Here is a 15,960-nt window from a genome sequence, read left to right on the forward strand (position 1 = left end):
TAGATTTGTGGGTAAAGAGGGCCTACAAACGCTGACTTGCTCTCATCCCTCCAGATTTAGTGAGGGCTGCACTACTCGGCTGTCCAAGGCTGTCCAAATATGCAAGCCTTTAAAATGACAAAAATACTCACAGCTCTCACTCCTCAGCACAGGGAGGCAAGGGAGTGGGGTCACATTGGATACAGGCTGCTTTGAAGATCAGAAAGCAAGCCGATAAAAGAGTTTTAAAGAGAGAGAGAAATAGTCCTAGTGGCAAACCTTCCTGCCTCTCTGCAAACACACAATGATGGCCAGCTGAAGGATTAGAACAAGGAGGAAGAAAGAAAATAAAAGAAAGAGCCAAAATGATTTAGTCAGGAAAATCATTTCCAGTTACAGTTTTGACAGGTAACATGGGTGGGGGAGAATTTCCTAATAGGTCTTTTTTCTCCCCCGGAAGAGACAAAACTCATTACCCACAAAAAAGCACTAAGAATTTCTTTTAATTTGAACACTGGGGCTTGTTCACTTTTATAGATTTGTTAAGGTATTAGACTACACTGGGATCTGATTTTTCCTTAACTTCTTGTTCCTATAATACACTAGGGTTATTGTGTCAATGTTTGTTTCTTAGAATATAACTCACGAGAGGTCAAATGGCCTTGTCTTGATTAATTTGTTCACTGAATACTTACCGAGAGCCTGTAATGTGCCAGAGCCTGCTGGCTCCAGGGATACAAGGAGGAAAGATAAACTTTCTTCTGAAACTCTAGACCTAATAAAGAGAGGGTTGGAGTACACCAACCATAATACAGAATTACTGGGTTCTGATGAAAGCAAGCCCAGGGTAGTCTGAGAGTCCATCAGTAGCTAAGTCTACCTGGAGGGGTATAGGAGGGCTGCCTGGAGGAAGGAACTCCTGAGTAGGATGAGGATAAGGAATTAGCCAAGAGAAAAAATCAAGGGGAAGGTCAGCTCCAGCATAGGGAACAGCATGTGGGGTGTCCGGAGACCTATGAGAACAGAGCAGTGGTTTCCATCTTTGGCTGTGTTTAGAACCACTGGAGAGCTTTACACAGACACCTACTCTCAGACACCACTCCAAACAATGACATCAGACCCTCAAAAGGGAGGGCCAGGGCATCAGCATTGTGCTGAATGCTCTTTCCAATGTGCAGACAAGTGGCAGTGGCCAGAGGTGAGTGGTGACAGGTGAGCACTAGGAAGGTGGATGGGGACATCAGTTGCCCTACTGCACTTGCAGTGTGACCAACCAGCAAAGGGTTTCCTAGGACATGCAGCTTTCCATGCTAACCAGAGGCCTTCAAGACAAACTCTAAAAAGGCATAAGAAACCAGTGGAAAGTTTTAAGCAAGGGTATGATGTGTGGGGTCCAACTGTGTTTCAGTCACTGGTGAGGCAAGAAGGGAAGCAGGAAGACTGGTTAGGAGGCAGTTGTGACAGAGGCTTAAAGGAACACATAAACTTACACAGAGTCTGCGAGTTACCTGGAATCCTCAGTTTACTGAAGAAGAAACAGAACTGGAGGAGATCTGACAGAGGTCACACAGCTAGCAAGTGGCTGGCCGCGGATTCCCTCCCCACTGTCCAGGAGGCCCAGACTTCCTCCCCTCATGTCAGGAACCTCAGATATAGCCTGGTCCACTGCCCCAGCTGTGCGCTTCCAACTGTCTCATAAAGCAGGAGAGCACAGTTATTATTTATCCTCACTTTGCAGTCCAGGGAACTTAGGTTCCAAGAAGTTGAGTAACTTCCCCAAAGTGGTGGAGTAGGTATCAAACTCTAGCTCACTTGATCCCACAACTAATATCTGAAGTAGAGAAGCAAGGATGGTGGACAGGTCATAAAGGAATTGATCAGACACCTGAGCTCCCGCTGACCTGGTAAGAAGTAGGCGAGCCCAACTCTTCACCCAATCCCTCACTGCTAAGTCTCCTTTAGGAAACCTCAGAGGGTCAACCAGAAGCCTCACTGTGGCCAAGGAGCTGAATCGGAACAACAAAGTACTGCAAATCCACCCTCTTTGGGCCTTCTGAACTAAACTGTCCCACCTCAGGCTCCACATCCTGGGAGCAGGTCCCATGTAATGTTCTCAGTCTTCTAGATAAAAAGAAAGGAAACAAAAGAAACTGTTAGCTTTCCAGATGATATGGGAAAGAGGAACACAGGTAATGAGAAAATATAGAGGGCCAAGGCTTAAGTGACACCATACTAAGTTATCTTAAATGGAAGTGGAATTTCTTTTTAAAATACCAGTAAGTGGGGTGCCTGGGTGACTCAGTCAATTGAGTGTCCAACTTCGGCTCAGGTCATGATCTCATGGTTCGTGAGTTTGAGCCCCACATGGGCTCACCGCTGTCAGCACAGAGCCTGGAGCCTGCTTCGGATCCTCTGCTCCCCTCTCTCTCTGCCCCTCCCCTGCTTATGCACTCTCTCTCCAAAACAAGTAACACGTTAAAAAAAAAATACAAGTATAGTCATATATCACAGAATTAAAAAAATAGGAAATTTTCTTGACCCAGCTATTCTTTTGCAAACAGGCATTGCCCAGCATAGCACTAAAGGACTTAGTACCTCATGACACTGAAAGTCCTAAACATGTGTTTATTTTTTCTGGATGGAACTAACACAGGGTTTGGTATTTTATGATTTCCTTTTTTTTGGGGGGGGGGCGGGGAATATAGATTTTCACCACAGTCTAAGACCAAGGGTGTGACTCCTAGCCCTGGTCAGTACTTAAAAGCACCCTACGGGGACAGAGAACTGACAACCTGCTTAGGCAAGGAAGCATCAAAACTAGACTGCTAGAGTACATTAAAAAAGGAAAGAAAAAGAAACACATTTAAGTTTACTCTGGGGAGACCATGTCCAATAAAAATGTAATAAAATAATCTCATTAAAAAAAATCAGTTTGGGTGGCATCTGGCTGGCTCAGTTGGTAGAGCATACAACTATTTGATCTTGGGGTCATAAGTTTGAGCCCCATGTTGGGTATAGAGATGACTTAAAAAAATCTTTAAAAAAAAAACAATAAAAATAAATTAATAAATAAATCAGTTTAGCAAGTTTAGGTCTGCGTATATAGAATTTTAGTATTGACAATTAAGGTGAATTTGAAATTAAATTTCTAAGATGAAAAAATTATTTTGGGAGATGGGATTCATCATAGTTTAGCTGTGGTACACTGTGACACACAGACTATTCTACAAATTCACTCACAGTATCACAGGGCATTTGGACAGAAGGAGTCATAGAGGTTTTGTGGTCTGATGTCCTTGCTTTACTGAAGAGGAAACTGGCACCAGAAGGGCAAAGGGCCTTGCTCAAGATCAATACAGGTCAGGAGCAGAATCTGAATCCGTGTCTTCAAACATCAAGCCTGAAGGGTAGTGCTGTTTCCACACGTTCCTCTAAGAGTAAGCCACACTTACTCTACAAAGTCAGGGCAAGAGAATTCTCAAACAGGAGGATCTCTTGCCCCTGTCCAGCAGAGCAGCACTGTACAGCAGAACTTGCCACATGGTGGAAATGTTCTATATCTGCCCTATCCAATATGGTGGCCAGTAACCAAAAAAAGCTATTGAGCGCTTGAAAATGTCTAGCGCATCTGAGGCACTGAATTTTTTTCTTTAATTAAAATTTAGCCACATGTTGCCACAGGTTATTGCTTTGGTCATCAAAGCTCTAGAGACAGTAAGTTATCAGAGGTCAAGGGCCATTCTTGTTCACCGTGGTCTCGGGAAGAGTGTTTTCTCATGAAAAGGACGCAGTAAGTGTTTACTGAATTGAATTGATTTAAATTTAGACATCTTGAATGCTGTAAGAAATATAGCTTTACTACTGTATTTTGAACATAATCCTGTGCACCCTGGATTCAGAGGATAAACTAGGAGTAATTAGTGAAAAGTGAGTTTTTGGTATAATGTTAATGAGAGTGTAACTCTCACTGAAGCAACAAAAGCTAATAAAAACAAATATATTTTAATAATGTGACTTTCTGAGCCATCTAGCTCATTCTCTTTGAACTCTCCTTTCATGTCTTAAAGGGAAATCCATACTGGAATAAGCAGCTGATGTTTTCAGTGACATTGTTGAGACCCACAATGACGTGGGCTCCATCCTGGCTGTTTTATCAGGCAGCTGATTCACAGTCATGTTTCCTGCTGCCTCCCCCTAGATTGGTACCCTGATACTCTGTGGAAAAACAAAACTTAATAGGTTCTCAAACACTCATTTCTATCCTGAAACATCTGACCCATTTTCACAGCTATTTTCCCCATCTTGGAAAGTGATATGGCATAGTGTTTAAGAGACAAACAGCCTTGAATGCCATCCCCATTCTGCTGTTTTCTAATTGTATGGTCTGTGTTTCCCTATTGGCAAAACTGAGATACACCCTACCCCTCATAGGTGTGTTTTAAGGGTCACATGACAGTGTTTGGGAAGGGCCAGCCAGTACCTCCTGGTAAGAATAAAAGCTGATGCTTACTGAAGGCTTACTACATACCCAAGCTGGCCCAAGGGCTTTACTCATATTAACCCTTGAATCCTTACAACCACGTCATGAGGTCAGTTACAATTATCATTCCAAGCTCATGTATGAGGCATAACGAGGCAAAATTGCTCTGGAGTGAGCCTATTTTTTTTTTTAAACCACTTTATTGGCAAATGATTGACATACATGGAATGAGCCTATATTTTAACCACAGAGGACACTAAATGGTCTCACAAATAAGGAGAATTTGATAAATACCACTTTTATTACTGTTTTTGCAAAATATTTTAAAAGTCAACAAAGTCTAACGGCTTTTAAGCCCCTGCCAAGTTGCCCTTCATTTGTGACAGCTGTCTGTCCGGGAAGGAGGGCAGCTATTTTCTTTCAATAATATGGCTGGGAACACAACCCATCCCAAGCTGATCTACAGCATTTTATCTGGTTCGAACAATACTATAGACTGAAGCCAAAGCCTGTGTCCCTCCTGGGCAATGGGGATATGGGTGGGGGTGTGTCCTAAATCACTAGTGTTCACTAGCTGCTCATTGGCCATCCAGTGAAAGTCAGACAACTCTACCCAGAGGAAGGTCTTATGAAGATAATCCAGAACGTCATCCTCACCAAATCTCCCTCAAGTAAAGGCGCAGTAATTGTGGAAGCTGTTTTGGACATAAGTCAGAAGTTCCTGGGTCATCCTCTGAGATATGACTCATGATGTACCCTTGTATTCTCATGGGGAGGTCACCTGCCTCAGAGCAAGTGGCCTCATTATCTGTTGGTACTTGCTCTTGTCCCTGAAGTTAAAATCTCGGATAATGGGCATGTACACTTATGTGAGTGTGTGCATGAGTGTGTTTGGGAGGCAAAGATGAATGACTAAACCCATAGCTAGGGTCATGGATTTTGGCATATTTGGTCTGGTCTGATTAGCTTATAAGTGAAAGCATAGTAGGCTCTAACAAGGCTGAGGCCATGGAGTCTATCTAGAAAAGCTATCTGATTTTACACAGAGAGAAACTGTATGGTCATGGACGTTAGGGAAGAATACTGTAGGTAGGTAAGAATTGGCCAGTTTAAGGGTCTCAACATAAAGATAGCACGCTAATGGGAAAAAAATTCAAAGGACATCTTCTGTGAATAAAAAGTCTGTGTCTTATGGCCTCAGAGGCTGATGATTCCAGGCAACTTTTGCAACCAGAGTTCAGAATCTGAAAGAGAACCATTACAATGCCCTGTGACAGCCGCGGGCAGTAGGACGAGAGAAAAGGCTTCCTCGTTCCCTTCATTTCCCAACTGCTGTAGCCAGACCCCGGTGGCAAGGTGACCAGCACTTGAAGTCCGCACAAGCCCTACATTTCCTCGTTGGTTGTTTTGCTGATACTCCCCAGGAAGCAGAGTTCACCCTAGCGGAAGAGGTCCAAGCTCTCTCCACGGAAGGCAGCTGTGCTCAAGAGCCCTAGAGAATGCAGTCATTTGTTTACTCTGCTAAATCAAACACCACCTTGGGAGGAGAAGCTGCAGTAGCAGCAGGCTTCCTTCTTCAACTCTGACCTGCCAGACGCTAAACACATTAAGTAATAGATGAATTAAATTATATACCAAGTGGAAGCGTGGCCCAGTGGAGGCAAAGAAAGAATCTCTCTTTTTGTTTGAACTTGATAATCACAGGGGAATGGCACCCTGCGCGGACATATTCTGACTAATACACCCAGGATGTGTCCAGGGATAAGGGAGAGGCTGCACCCTTAGAGATGTAGGCTCTGTGGTCCTGCCTCTTACATCTTTAACTTCCATACTAAGGCTGAGAACAAAGCAGCTGATGAATGCCAGTGGAGGCCTGAGGTGGTCCTGCTGGTGTTAATGTGGACACCTGGGGTTCCTTTTGAAAAGTGCCAATGGATGTGGGCAAACATCCCAGAATGACTTTCCTGGCAGCTCTAGACTCTAACACTTAACATTCATTTCCCACCACGTGGAAAAAGCCACCAAATAAAATAGCTTTGGGCTGCTCAAGTTGGTTGGGATGGTGAGACAGAGAGGCCAAAGGCACTACAATAAATTTTATCTAACACACTGGGCACTGTGGACAGACATCTGAAACCTTCTACCACAGAGAGTGAGGAAATGCACTACGACTGGAAAACAAAGGGACAGGAAATGCACAGCTGCTAAAAAAAATGTCTGTTTCTAAAACAAATAAATAATGAAACAAAAAAGACAAGTTGGAGCACAAAGATATACACTGGGCAAAGCCACCAGATAATGCTTCCTATCTAATTGGTCCAAGGAAAGACATAATAACCTGGATAATAATTGCAGAAGACTGGAGCTCTCAAAGCTTTCGAGTTTAATCATTCCAACAACTCCGGGAGGTCAGTGTTACTGTATTCAAAGTGTTTCATAACCACCAGAGTCAGGCACTGTCCAGTCAGAGCACATTCTGATTACAAATAGCCAGTTCAGCCACTCTGGTAAACACTTCCCAAACTGCAGCTCAGGTTTCACCCTCATTTTTCAGGCGGTGGAATAGTATTGTTGCCCCAAATCACAGAACCCGTGAATAAGTGCTGGAGATGGCATCCTGTAACCTACAGAGTAAAAGCTCTCAGAAGCCAGGCCAGCTGACCTTTCCAGTCTCATCTCCAGACACTGCTGCTCCTCCCTACCCCCACCTACTCCCCTGATGCTACAGCCACACCTCTGCGCTGTGATTATGCTCTTCCTGTTGCCTGAAAGTATCTTTCTGCCTTGCTTAGCCAGCAAGTTCAATCTTTTAGACCGAGCATATATGTATTTTCAGTCTTAATTTGGCATGTATGGGCATTTACTTCATGTCACTGCAGCTCCACTAAGATAAAGTGGGAAATCAAAAGATAAATAAGACACAGTTTCAGCCCTTAAGGGGCTCAGGTCTATGGGGATGGGGAGGCTTATGAACAAATAATTATCAAGGGCTACGATGGAGGAATAGCATGTGTAGAGGAAGGCCTGAAAAACAGGCGCTGAGTCCTGAAGGGGAGCCAGCAGGTGAAGGCGGGGAGGAGTCTGGCTGTCCAGGTGGGAGGCCTGGGGCAGCATGCCATCTCATACAATGCGGAAGACTCCTGGAGGAGCTAGACTGGGAATGTCTTCACCTTTACAGCAACCAGGTGTCACTAAGGAGCTTTCAGCAGGAATGTCATGGTGAAATTGGTTTTACAAAGACCTCACTGGAGGCAGTGTGGGAGCTGAGTAGAAGCAGTAGAAGAGAATGGAGATCCAGGGACCAGCTAGGAGAGATAATACAGACTCTGAACAGAGGCCATACGTGGAGAAGGAGAGGAAGCAGGGATTTCAGAGATGATTTGGAGAAGAATTGACAGTTCTTGGAGGATAGGTGACATGTGAATTTGGATTTGTGCAATTTGTTTCTACTTCATCAGACTGAATTATTGTTCTAGGAGTCCTCTGAGAGACCATTAATATGGCGTTATTTAATATCATTCTTATCTCTCCCAATAAAGTGTGAGCTATTAGGGGTCAGGGATTATTTGTTTTCAGATGTAGGTAGTTCAGTGCATGCGAATATATGAATGACCAAATCAGCTAAAATCATTTTGGTTTCCCACTCTAAATCTAGTTATTTCCAAGCAGAAAAGTTCCAATCAAAATAATGTCTATCATTCAGAGTATTACAAAATAATTGCTGTGTTCATTCAACTCATTATATAATTTATCCAGACAATACATACTGAGCCCCCACCAATGTGCCCCTCATAGTATAAAAGAAAGAACTTCCTCATTAGAGCCAGACAGGTCTGGACTTGAATTCTGGATCCCCCACTTATCTGCTGCGCTGTTATGCAAGTCAGTCAACTTCTTTGAGCCTCCATTTTTAATTATATAAAATGAAAACAATCATGCCTACTGGCAGGCAGTTAGGAGGCTTACATGAGATGGCATATAAAAGTGCCTCAAATACAAGTCCCTTCCCTTCACCCATGACCCCAGCTCACCCCTCACCTGTGTTCTCCTTCCTCAGTCCCATTCTACGCTTCTGAGAGATTGAAGAGGCGGAGAATAAGGTCACTGCTTATGATCTAGTTCATGGCCCTCTAAATAGCACTGCTCTGATGGTATAGACTTCTGCACTTTCTACCTCTCCCCTGATTTCTCTCTAGCTTCCCAGTGCATATCTAGAGCCAACGCATCAACAGAAGAAAGCAGTGGGAGAGATATTCCACAAATATCTATATACCTGACTCTAAAGATATTATGTGATCAGTGGCTTTATCTTTCTAATCCTATTTTTTCTTAGGCTAGCCTGAAAACTATACTCCCTGAGCACATTCTGGTTGGGTGGTGGTGGCATGTGGCCAGGAGCATGCAAGGTACAGAGGAAAAGCAGTCCAGAAAATCCCACTATGGCTAATTTATCAGCAAGATAATCACCATGAAGAAAACAAATATTAGCTATACACATATACTGACTGTGATGACATCTGAGGCAAAACCAGTTAATGAGTGCATGTTTTCTCAAGACTTAGGGAAAGGTAGTTTTGACTGGTTCAAATACAATTTTATGCCTTGATTGGAGGTATTTTCATATTGAAATTTGGCTGAATTCAGCTTCCTGATGCGAAATTCAAGACCTGAAATTCAAATATACTATGTAAATTAAATACACTGTGAACTCTAAACAGTATCCCATTTGTGCCAGGCCTAATCTTTCACTAAACAAAGAAATCAAAGGGGAGGGGTATGTATGTTTGTTTTAACTAAAGGGTAATCAGAGGAATAATTTGTTAATTTTTCCACTGTGTTTTTCTCAAGAAAAAAATATATGTAAGACACACATAAATTATGACCATAAAGTATACATACACCAGTTTAAGAGATTTACCTATGTGAAGACTCATTTGCCTTCAGTCTCCTTAAATGTGAGGAAGACGGTGATCAGAAGGCCTGCAGAAATGAATCTCTCCATATGTTTGAGATGTGAGGCTCCCCAAACACTACCCTCACCCCTTTCCCTAGCCCATTGCCCACGTTCTCACTAGGAAGGCTGCCTTTTGTTCATTTCTTTCTTTTTCCCTGCTAAGGGCAGGGGATCAGAGGATTATGGAATGAATGAGATTTTAGAAGCGTCTTGTTGAGCAGGTACTCTGAGGACAGGAGAAGTTCTAGAGCCACTGGACCACCGTCCACAGAAGTTACAAAATGGAGCCCAGGGCAGAGCCATCCTTCTGGGCCTTCAGGAATGATCTGGCCATCTTGATTCTAAGCCATTTCACTAAGGTTAATGTAAATAGTAGCTTCATAGTGTCTCATTAAAGTTTACACAAAGTTTTTCAATCTGAGAAAGACTTTACCTGGTCTGTGGTTCAGGGGAAGAGTTGCCATGCATGGAACGTCTCTACTATGCATCCAGCCCTCTCCCATTCACCCTCATAGCCGCCTGGAAAGGAGGGCATTACCACCCCCACCTAACAGCCAGAACCCAAGGTTGAGAATTTATACACATGCCAAACTATTAATGGCATGAATGTACAGACTGCTCTGCACACTTCTCTCATTTTGTCCTGACATCAACTCTTTGAAGTCTGTTATCTGGATTTTACATATAAGCCAATCGAGCCTTAGCAGGTAAAGTGAATTTCTCACAGTGACTTAGCTCATAAGAAGCAGAGATTCAGGCCCATTTGTCCTCACTGGACAGCTGAGAAGTTTCTACAAGCAGTAGCCTAAAATTGCATAGAAGTGACCCAGCAAGGCGGCTCCAGGGGAATGAGAACTCTCCAGGCTACTTAATGGAATTTCCAGTAACTAAAGCCTCATTCCAAGTAGAAAGGAAGCAGATTTAGCTTTTCTATCAGTTGAAGAGAAAACCAATTAAATCATTCCCTTTTCCTATAAAGACAAAAGGCTTAAAGGTCTTTACTTCTAGTTCTGACAGCTTGTGTTATTGTTCAATATCACATCTGAGTACCACATTGACCTAGATCAACATAATTTTCACTTAAAAGGCTGTTTTTGCTTAATAGTCCTGAAATGATTTTTTTCTTTCTTGGAACATGCAGGGAAGTAGACAACAAGCGTGGCCCAAGAGGAAGTTCTTAAACCTCTTTAGTGCAAGTCATATTCCTGAAAAGGAGAGCTTCATTTGAATCTTAAACAGCCTGTAAAGAAACATACTTGCTCTCCTGTCCTGAAGAGACTCTTAGAGCCACTGGGGAGGAGGTCTCATCCCCATCTGCTCTTAAGCAGTCATCAGGATGGGAGATGGAGGTTCTCCAGGTCTCTTCCAGACTTCCCGAAGCACAAGAACAAACGCAGAAAATCCCAGGACCCATTGCAACGATTGGTTTCTTCCTCACTGCACATTTCCCCTTTCAGTTCATTGCCCCCTTGCTTTCCGTCTCTCTCCTACCTCTGCAACAGCAGGAAGACCAGACACCTCATCATAATCACCTGTTGGGCTTGTGACTCCACCAAAACCACTCTTAGGAACACTTGGGGGAGGCCACTGGCCTGTGGCCACTATGGCCTTTGCTTAGGAGCACTTAGCTTGGTTAATGGGACTGCAAGGCTCTTGGAAGTCTTGGTGGCTGAGACAGGATGTGATCAGCTCCTTCAAAAATCCCTACAAGGGCACCAGGAACAGCTCAGCGATTGGGTCTGATTTCACTAATACCAGTCCTCTTCCTAAGCCTTATTTTTGGTTGGTTTGTATATTGTTAAAAAGTTAGTATTAAAGTGCTTACTATATTCCAGGAATTGTTCCAAGTGCTTTGCATGAATTAACTCAGTTAATTCTCATATCAAGCCTATTAGGTAAGTACTATTAATATCCCCATTTTACAGATTCAGAAACTGAGGCACAAGTAACAGAGATTTGAACCCAAGCAATATGGTTCTAGAAACTGAATTCTTATCCATCTAAACAGTTGGTATATATTAAGTACCTGTTGGGTTGCCTGGTGCTACATTAAGCATAAGCTATATGGAAAAAATAATCCTTTAAGACCTCTGTGTCACCATGCAAATGTCAAGTCAAACAAAAGAAGTATTCTTTACTACTGATGTACCTAACAAAAACACTGTGAGAACCAATGAACTCCATTCTGCAAGAATAAAGGAATAGAGCTCTTCTCTTCCATCTCTGCCCCCCACCCCCAGAGTCCTGCCTGTATTATAACCACAGCAGGTGGATGGTAGTGACGTGGCCAGGGATGGGGATACAGGTGGTAGAGGAAGCTCAGAGGACTGAATGGCTAAAATTTATGTTGAAGCAGAAGGGACATCTGAGAGCTGACTCTCAAAGAATGACTGAATGGAAGCTCAACAGATGGGGAAGGAAAAGTCACTTCAGGCTTTTCTGCCTTATGTTTCTTCTTTTGGAGGAAACAGCCTCCTCCACTTTCCAGTAATCTGCTCAGTCCCTGAGACTCAGATTAAGCTAACTCTGCTTTCCTTACTCCATGGTGGACATATGACCCAGACCTCCCCATCATAGTACACAATCCCCCAAGAGACTCAGGGATAGGTAGAGCCAGGCCAATCAGAGAGTATGCTTATGGTATAGGAAAGCCACTCCCTGTTTTTGCAGAATTTTGGGGGTGAAGAAAATCACTGAGGGCTGTGAGCAGCTGATGCACCACCAAACGGAGAGGGCCGAGCTGAGATTGAAGCTGAGCAGAAGCAAGCACAATGTGAGATGGAAAGACATAAGGATCCCATGGCGTCATTCAATCCCTAGAGCCCCTGAACTTTCAGGTTATGTCCAAAAAATTATCTTTTTCTGTTTAGGCAAAAAGCTCCAATAAATGGCAGCATTTGCACACAGTAAATCCTGAGTATTCAGCGTATGTCTGAGGGTGGCAAAAGGGCCAGTGGAGAAGAGCAGAAGATGTGTGAGCAAGCAATGACTGGGGAGGTGGGCTGTGGCAGGTGTGGAAGGGATTTCTGTTCCCTGGGGACTGAGTCAGTGAGATTTTAAGCATGAGAGTGATGCCGGCAGATGTGTGTTTGGGATGTAACTCTGGAGAAATGCCTGATCCAACAGAGACTGGACCCTGGAACCCAGGGAAGAAGCTACTGGAACAGGCTGGTAGAGAGATAACAATGCCTCCAGAACTCAGAGCCTAAAAAGCAAGAGGTGAAGTTGAGAGATATTTAGGAGATAGATAAAGCTCAGTGTGATGCCATGACATATAATAAGATATATGTATTTGGTCTTTGTCTGTTTCTGGTACAGAGCTCCTAAAACCCTTAGAATTTCCTAAGTGAAGAGCACCATTAAGGTGTGTTTTGTTAAGTTCATAAGGTGACTTTTATACCTCACCTAAGGATGAGGACTGGTTTCCAGAGGAGCCAATCATGTGATCAGAGGAGGAGGGGAGGGAGAGAAGTGGGCTGGAAACTGAGTTCAATCACTAATGGCCATTGTTTAATCAATCATGCCTAAGTAATAAAACCTCCATAAAAACTTAAAAGGATGGGGTTTGGTGAGCTTCTGAATTGGTGAACATGTGGAGATTTGGAGAGAATGGTGTGCCCAGAGAGGACACTTAAGCTCCACACCCTTTCCCTTGCCCTATGTATCTCTTCCACTTGGCTGTTCCTGAGTTATATCCTTTTATAATAAACCAGTGATCTAATGAGTAAAATGTTTCTGAATTCTGTGGGCTGCTCTAACAAATTAACTGAATCCAAGAAGGATTCATGGGAACCTGTGATCTAAACTTGTGGGCAGAAGTGAGGGTGGTGTCTGAAGTAGGGGTGGGGGCCAGTGTCATGGGACTGAGCCCTTAACCTGTGGGATCTGATGCTAACTCCAGGCAGTGTCAGAATTGAGTTGAAATGCAGGACATTCAGCTGGTGTTGAAGAATTTCTTGGTGGTATGGGAAAAAGCATCATGTGTTAGAATTGGGTGCACAATTATCCTTGGTGACTGGACATGACAGAGACAGTAGAGGGGTCAGTAGGGCAGGCTCTGAATTCAGACACACCCAGATCTGGATCTTATCTGCTATACATAACAGCTACAGGAGGAGATCTTATTTAGCCTCTTTAAGCCTCAGCTTCTGCATCTGTAAAATAAGAATGATTACAGTGCACACTTTGTGGAGCTCTTGTGAGGACCAAATGAGCTAATATGTATAAAAGCACATAGCACAGTGCTTGGCACAAAGAAACACCCAGTAAATAATAGCTGTTGGGTCAAATGTGAAGACGGTAAAAAGGATGACCCTAAAATCTCTGGCTTGAGAATTAGGAACAGTGCTGAGCTCTAAGAAGACATTCATATGGCTAACAGACACATGAAAAGATGCTCAATATCACTCATCATCAAGAGAAATACAGATCAAAACCACAATGAGATACCACCTCACACCTGTCAGAATGGCTACACTTAACAACTCAGGCAATGACAGAGGTTGGCAAAGATGCGGAGAAAAGAGGAACCCTCTTGCACTGCTGGTGGGAATGCAAACTGGTGCAGCCACTCTGGAAAACAGTATGGAGGTTCCTCAAAAAATTAAAAATAGAAATACCCTACAACCCAGCAATTGCAGTAGTAGGTATTTACCCAAAGAATATAGGAGTGCTGTTTCGAAGGGCACATGAACCCCAATGTTTATAGCAGCACTATTGACAATAACCAAAGTATGAAAAGAGCCCAAATGTCCATTGACGGATGAATGGATAAAGAAGATGTGGTGTATATATATACAATGGAGTATTACTCAGTGATTAAAAAGAATGAAATCTTGCCATTTGCAACAACATGGATGGAACTAGAGTGTATTATGCTAAGTGAAATTAGTCACAGAAAGACAAATATCATACGACTTCAATCATATGTGGAATTTAAGATACAAAACAGATGAATATAAGGGAAGGGAAGCAAAAATAAGATAAAAACAGTGAAAGGGACAAACCATAAGAGACTTTTAAATACAGAGAACAAACTGAGGGTTGCTGGAGGGGTGTTGGGTGGGGAATGGGCTAAATGGGCAAGGGGCATAAAGGAAGGCACTTGTTGGAAGAAGCACTGGGTGTTACATGTAAGTGATGAGTCACTAAATTCTACTCCTGAAATCATTATTACACTATATGTTAACTACCTTGGATGTAAATTTTAAAAATAAACTAATTAATTATAGAAGGAAAAAAATGAAAATCATTCCTATTGTAAGAAAAAAAAAAAGGAATAACGCTGAGGACAGGGATCAGGGTAGGAAATGCTAGAGGAGGACAGATTTTATGGGAGGAAAATCTGTTTTGGGATATATTGAGTCTGATGTGCCTGTAGAACCTGGGGGTCAGAGTTTCTACAAAGCAGTGGGACCTCAGAACTTGAGGCCAATGATGAACGAAGCTATGGCAGACAAGAGAGGGCTGAGGACAAGCACAACTACGGTATAGGCTACAAGGGAGGAGGAGCAGCCAGGGTGGAGTCAGGGAGCCATCAGGAGGTAGGAGATGTAAAAAGGGAACTTTTTCAAGTGTGCAAAAGCTCTTAGAGAACAGGATCCATCTCTGTTTGGGAACTGTGAGAATTCCTGGTTCATCAATGAGGAAAATGAGATGCCTTACCTCCAGATATCTACTAGCCAGGCGTAGGGTGCGATCAGTGATGTTAAATACATCCCTCCAGTCAAAGGTGGCCACGTCATCAGCCTGATTCTCTTGAGGACCCTTATACAGGAAGTTCAGCACAGTTTCTACAGTAATACCTTCCTCATCAAGCTGACTATTCAAGAAGTCTTTCACTGTTGGGTTCTGCAGGGTGTCCTTGGGAGGAAGCAATATTATTACATTATTATTATATTACTTAGAGATTCCATAGGATCTCTGGCCTTGTTTCAGGCCATTTCCAATTTTTAATGAATAGGGATAGACTTTAAACCTCCCTAAAAAGCTAGTGGGTTTCATTCCACGATAAGGCATACCTATCTATGTCCAATTTCCCTTAAATACACAGGTCTGTATAGAATAAAAATGTGTATGTTGGGGGTTGGGAAGAATGACAGGGAAAATGGTATATCAGAAGCTTTCTTTTTGTTGTTGTTGGTTTTTTTTTTGTTGTTGTTGTTGCTGTTGTTCTCTTTTAATTATCCCTGCTATAGAAGACTCTGGTCTCCTGGCTTTGCAAAGTTGGTAACGACAGCAGACAGACATACACAACCACCTTTGCAGTTACAGAGCTGGCCCCTTGGGTAGATGATCCTTTGAATCTGAGGCCCTCAAGTGAATCTATAAAAGCAAGAAACTTCAGGAAGCCACTGATGTTGTGGCAGTTTGCACCATTTCCCTCAGATTTTAAGAAACATTTCCCACCCAAAGTCAGTGACTCCAGAACTAGTGCCTTTGGCCCATGCTTGTTATATTTCGATCCAACTCCAGTAGATCAACCCTTAGTGAGAAAAGGAAATTTATGGAACTTTCTTGGCCCTTCTCCTCCCCTTCCCCTGCCATA

The 15,960-nt window shown here is 43.0% G+C and overlaps 1 protein-coding gene across 5 annotated transcripts in view; it reads right to left on the reverse strand.

Moving 5' to 3' along the window:
- Nucleotides 1–15,960, reverse strand: part of ABCA4 (ATP binding cassette subfamily A member 4) — a 104,855-nt gene that overhangs the window by 75,070 nt on the left and 13,825 nt on the right. For all 5 annotated transcript variants that reach the window (XM_042997928.1, XM_042997929.1, XM_042997927.1 and 2 more), the window contains exon 6: nt 15,078–15,275. In XM_042997928.1, coding sequence (XP_042853862.1) covers nt 15,078–15,275 — 198 coding nt within the window. The remainder of the gene's footprint in view (nt 1–15,077; nt 15,276–15,960) is intronic.

This window comes from Panthera tigris, chromosome C1 (genome assembly GCF_018350195.1).
Source record: "Panthera tigris isolate Pti1 chromosome C1, P.tigris_Pti1_mat1.1, whole genome shotgun sequence".
Lineage (NCBI taxonomy): Eukaryota > Metazoa > Chordata > Mammalia > Carnivora > Felidae > Panthera > Panthera tigris.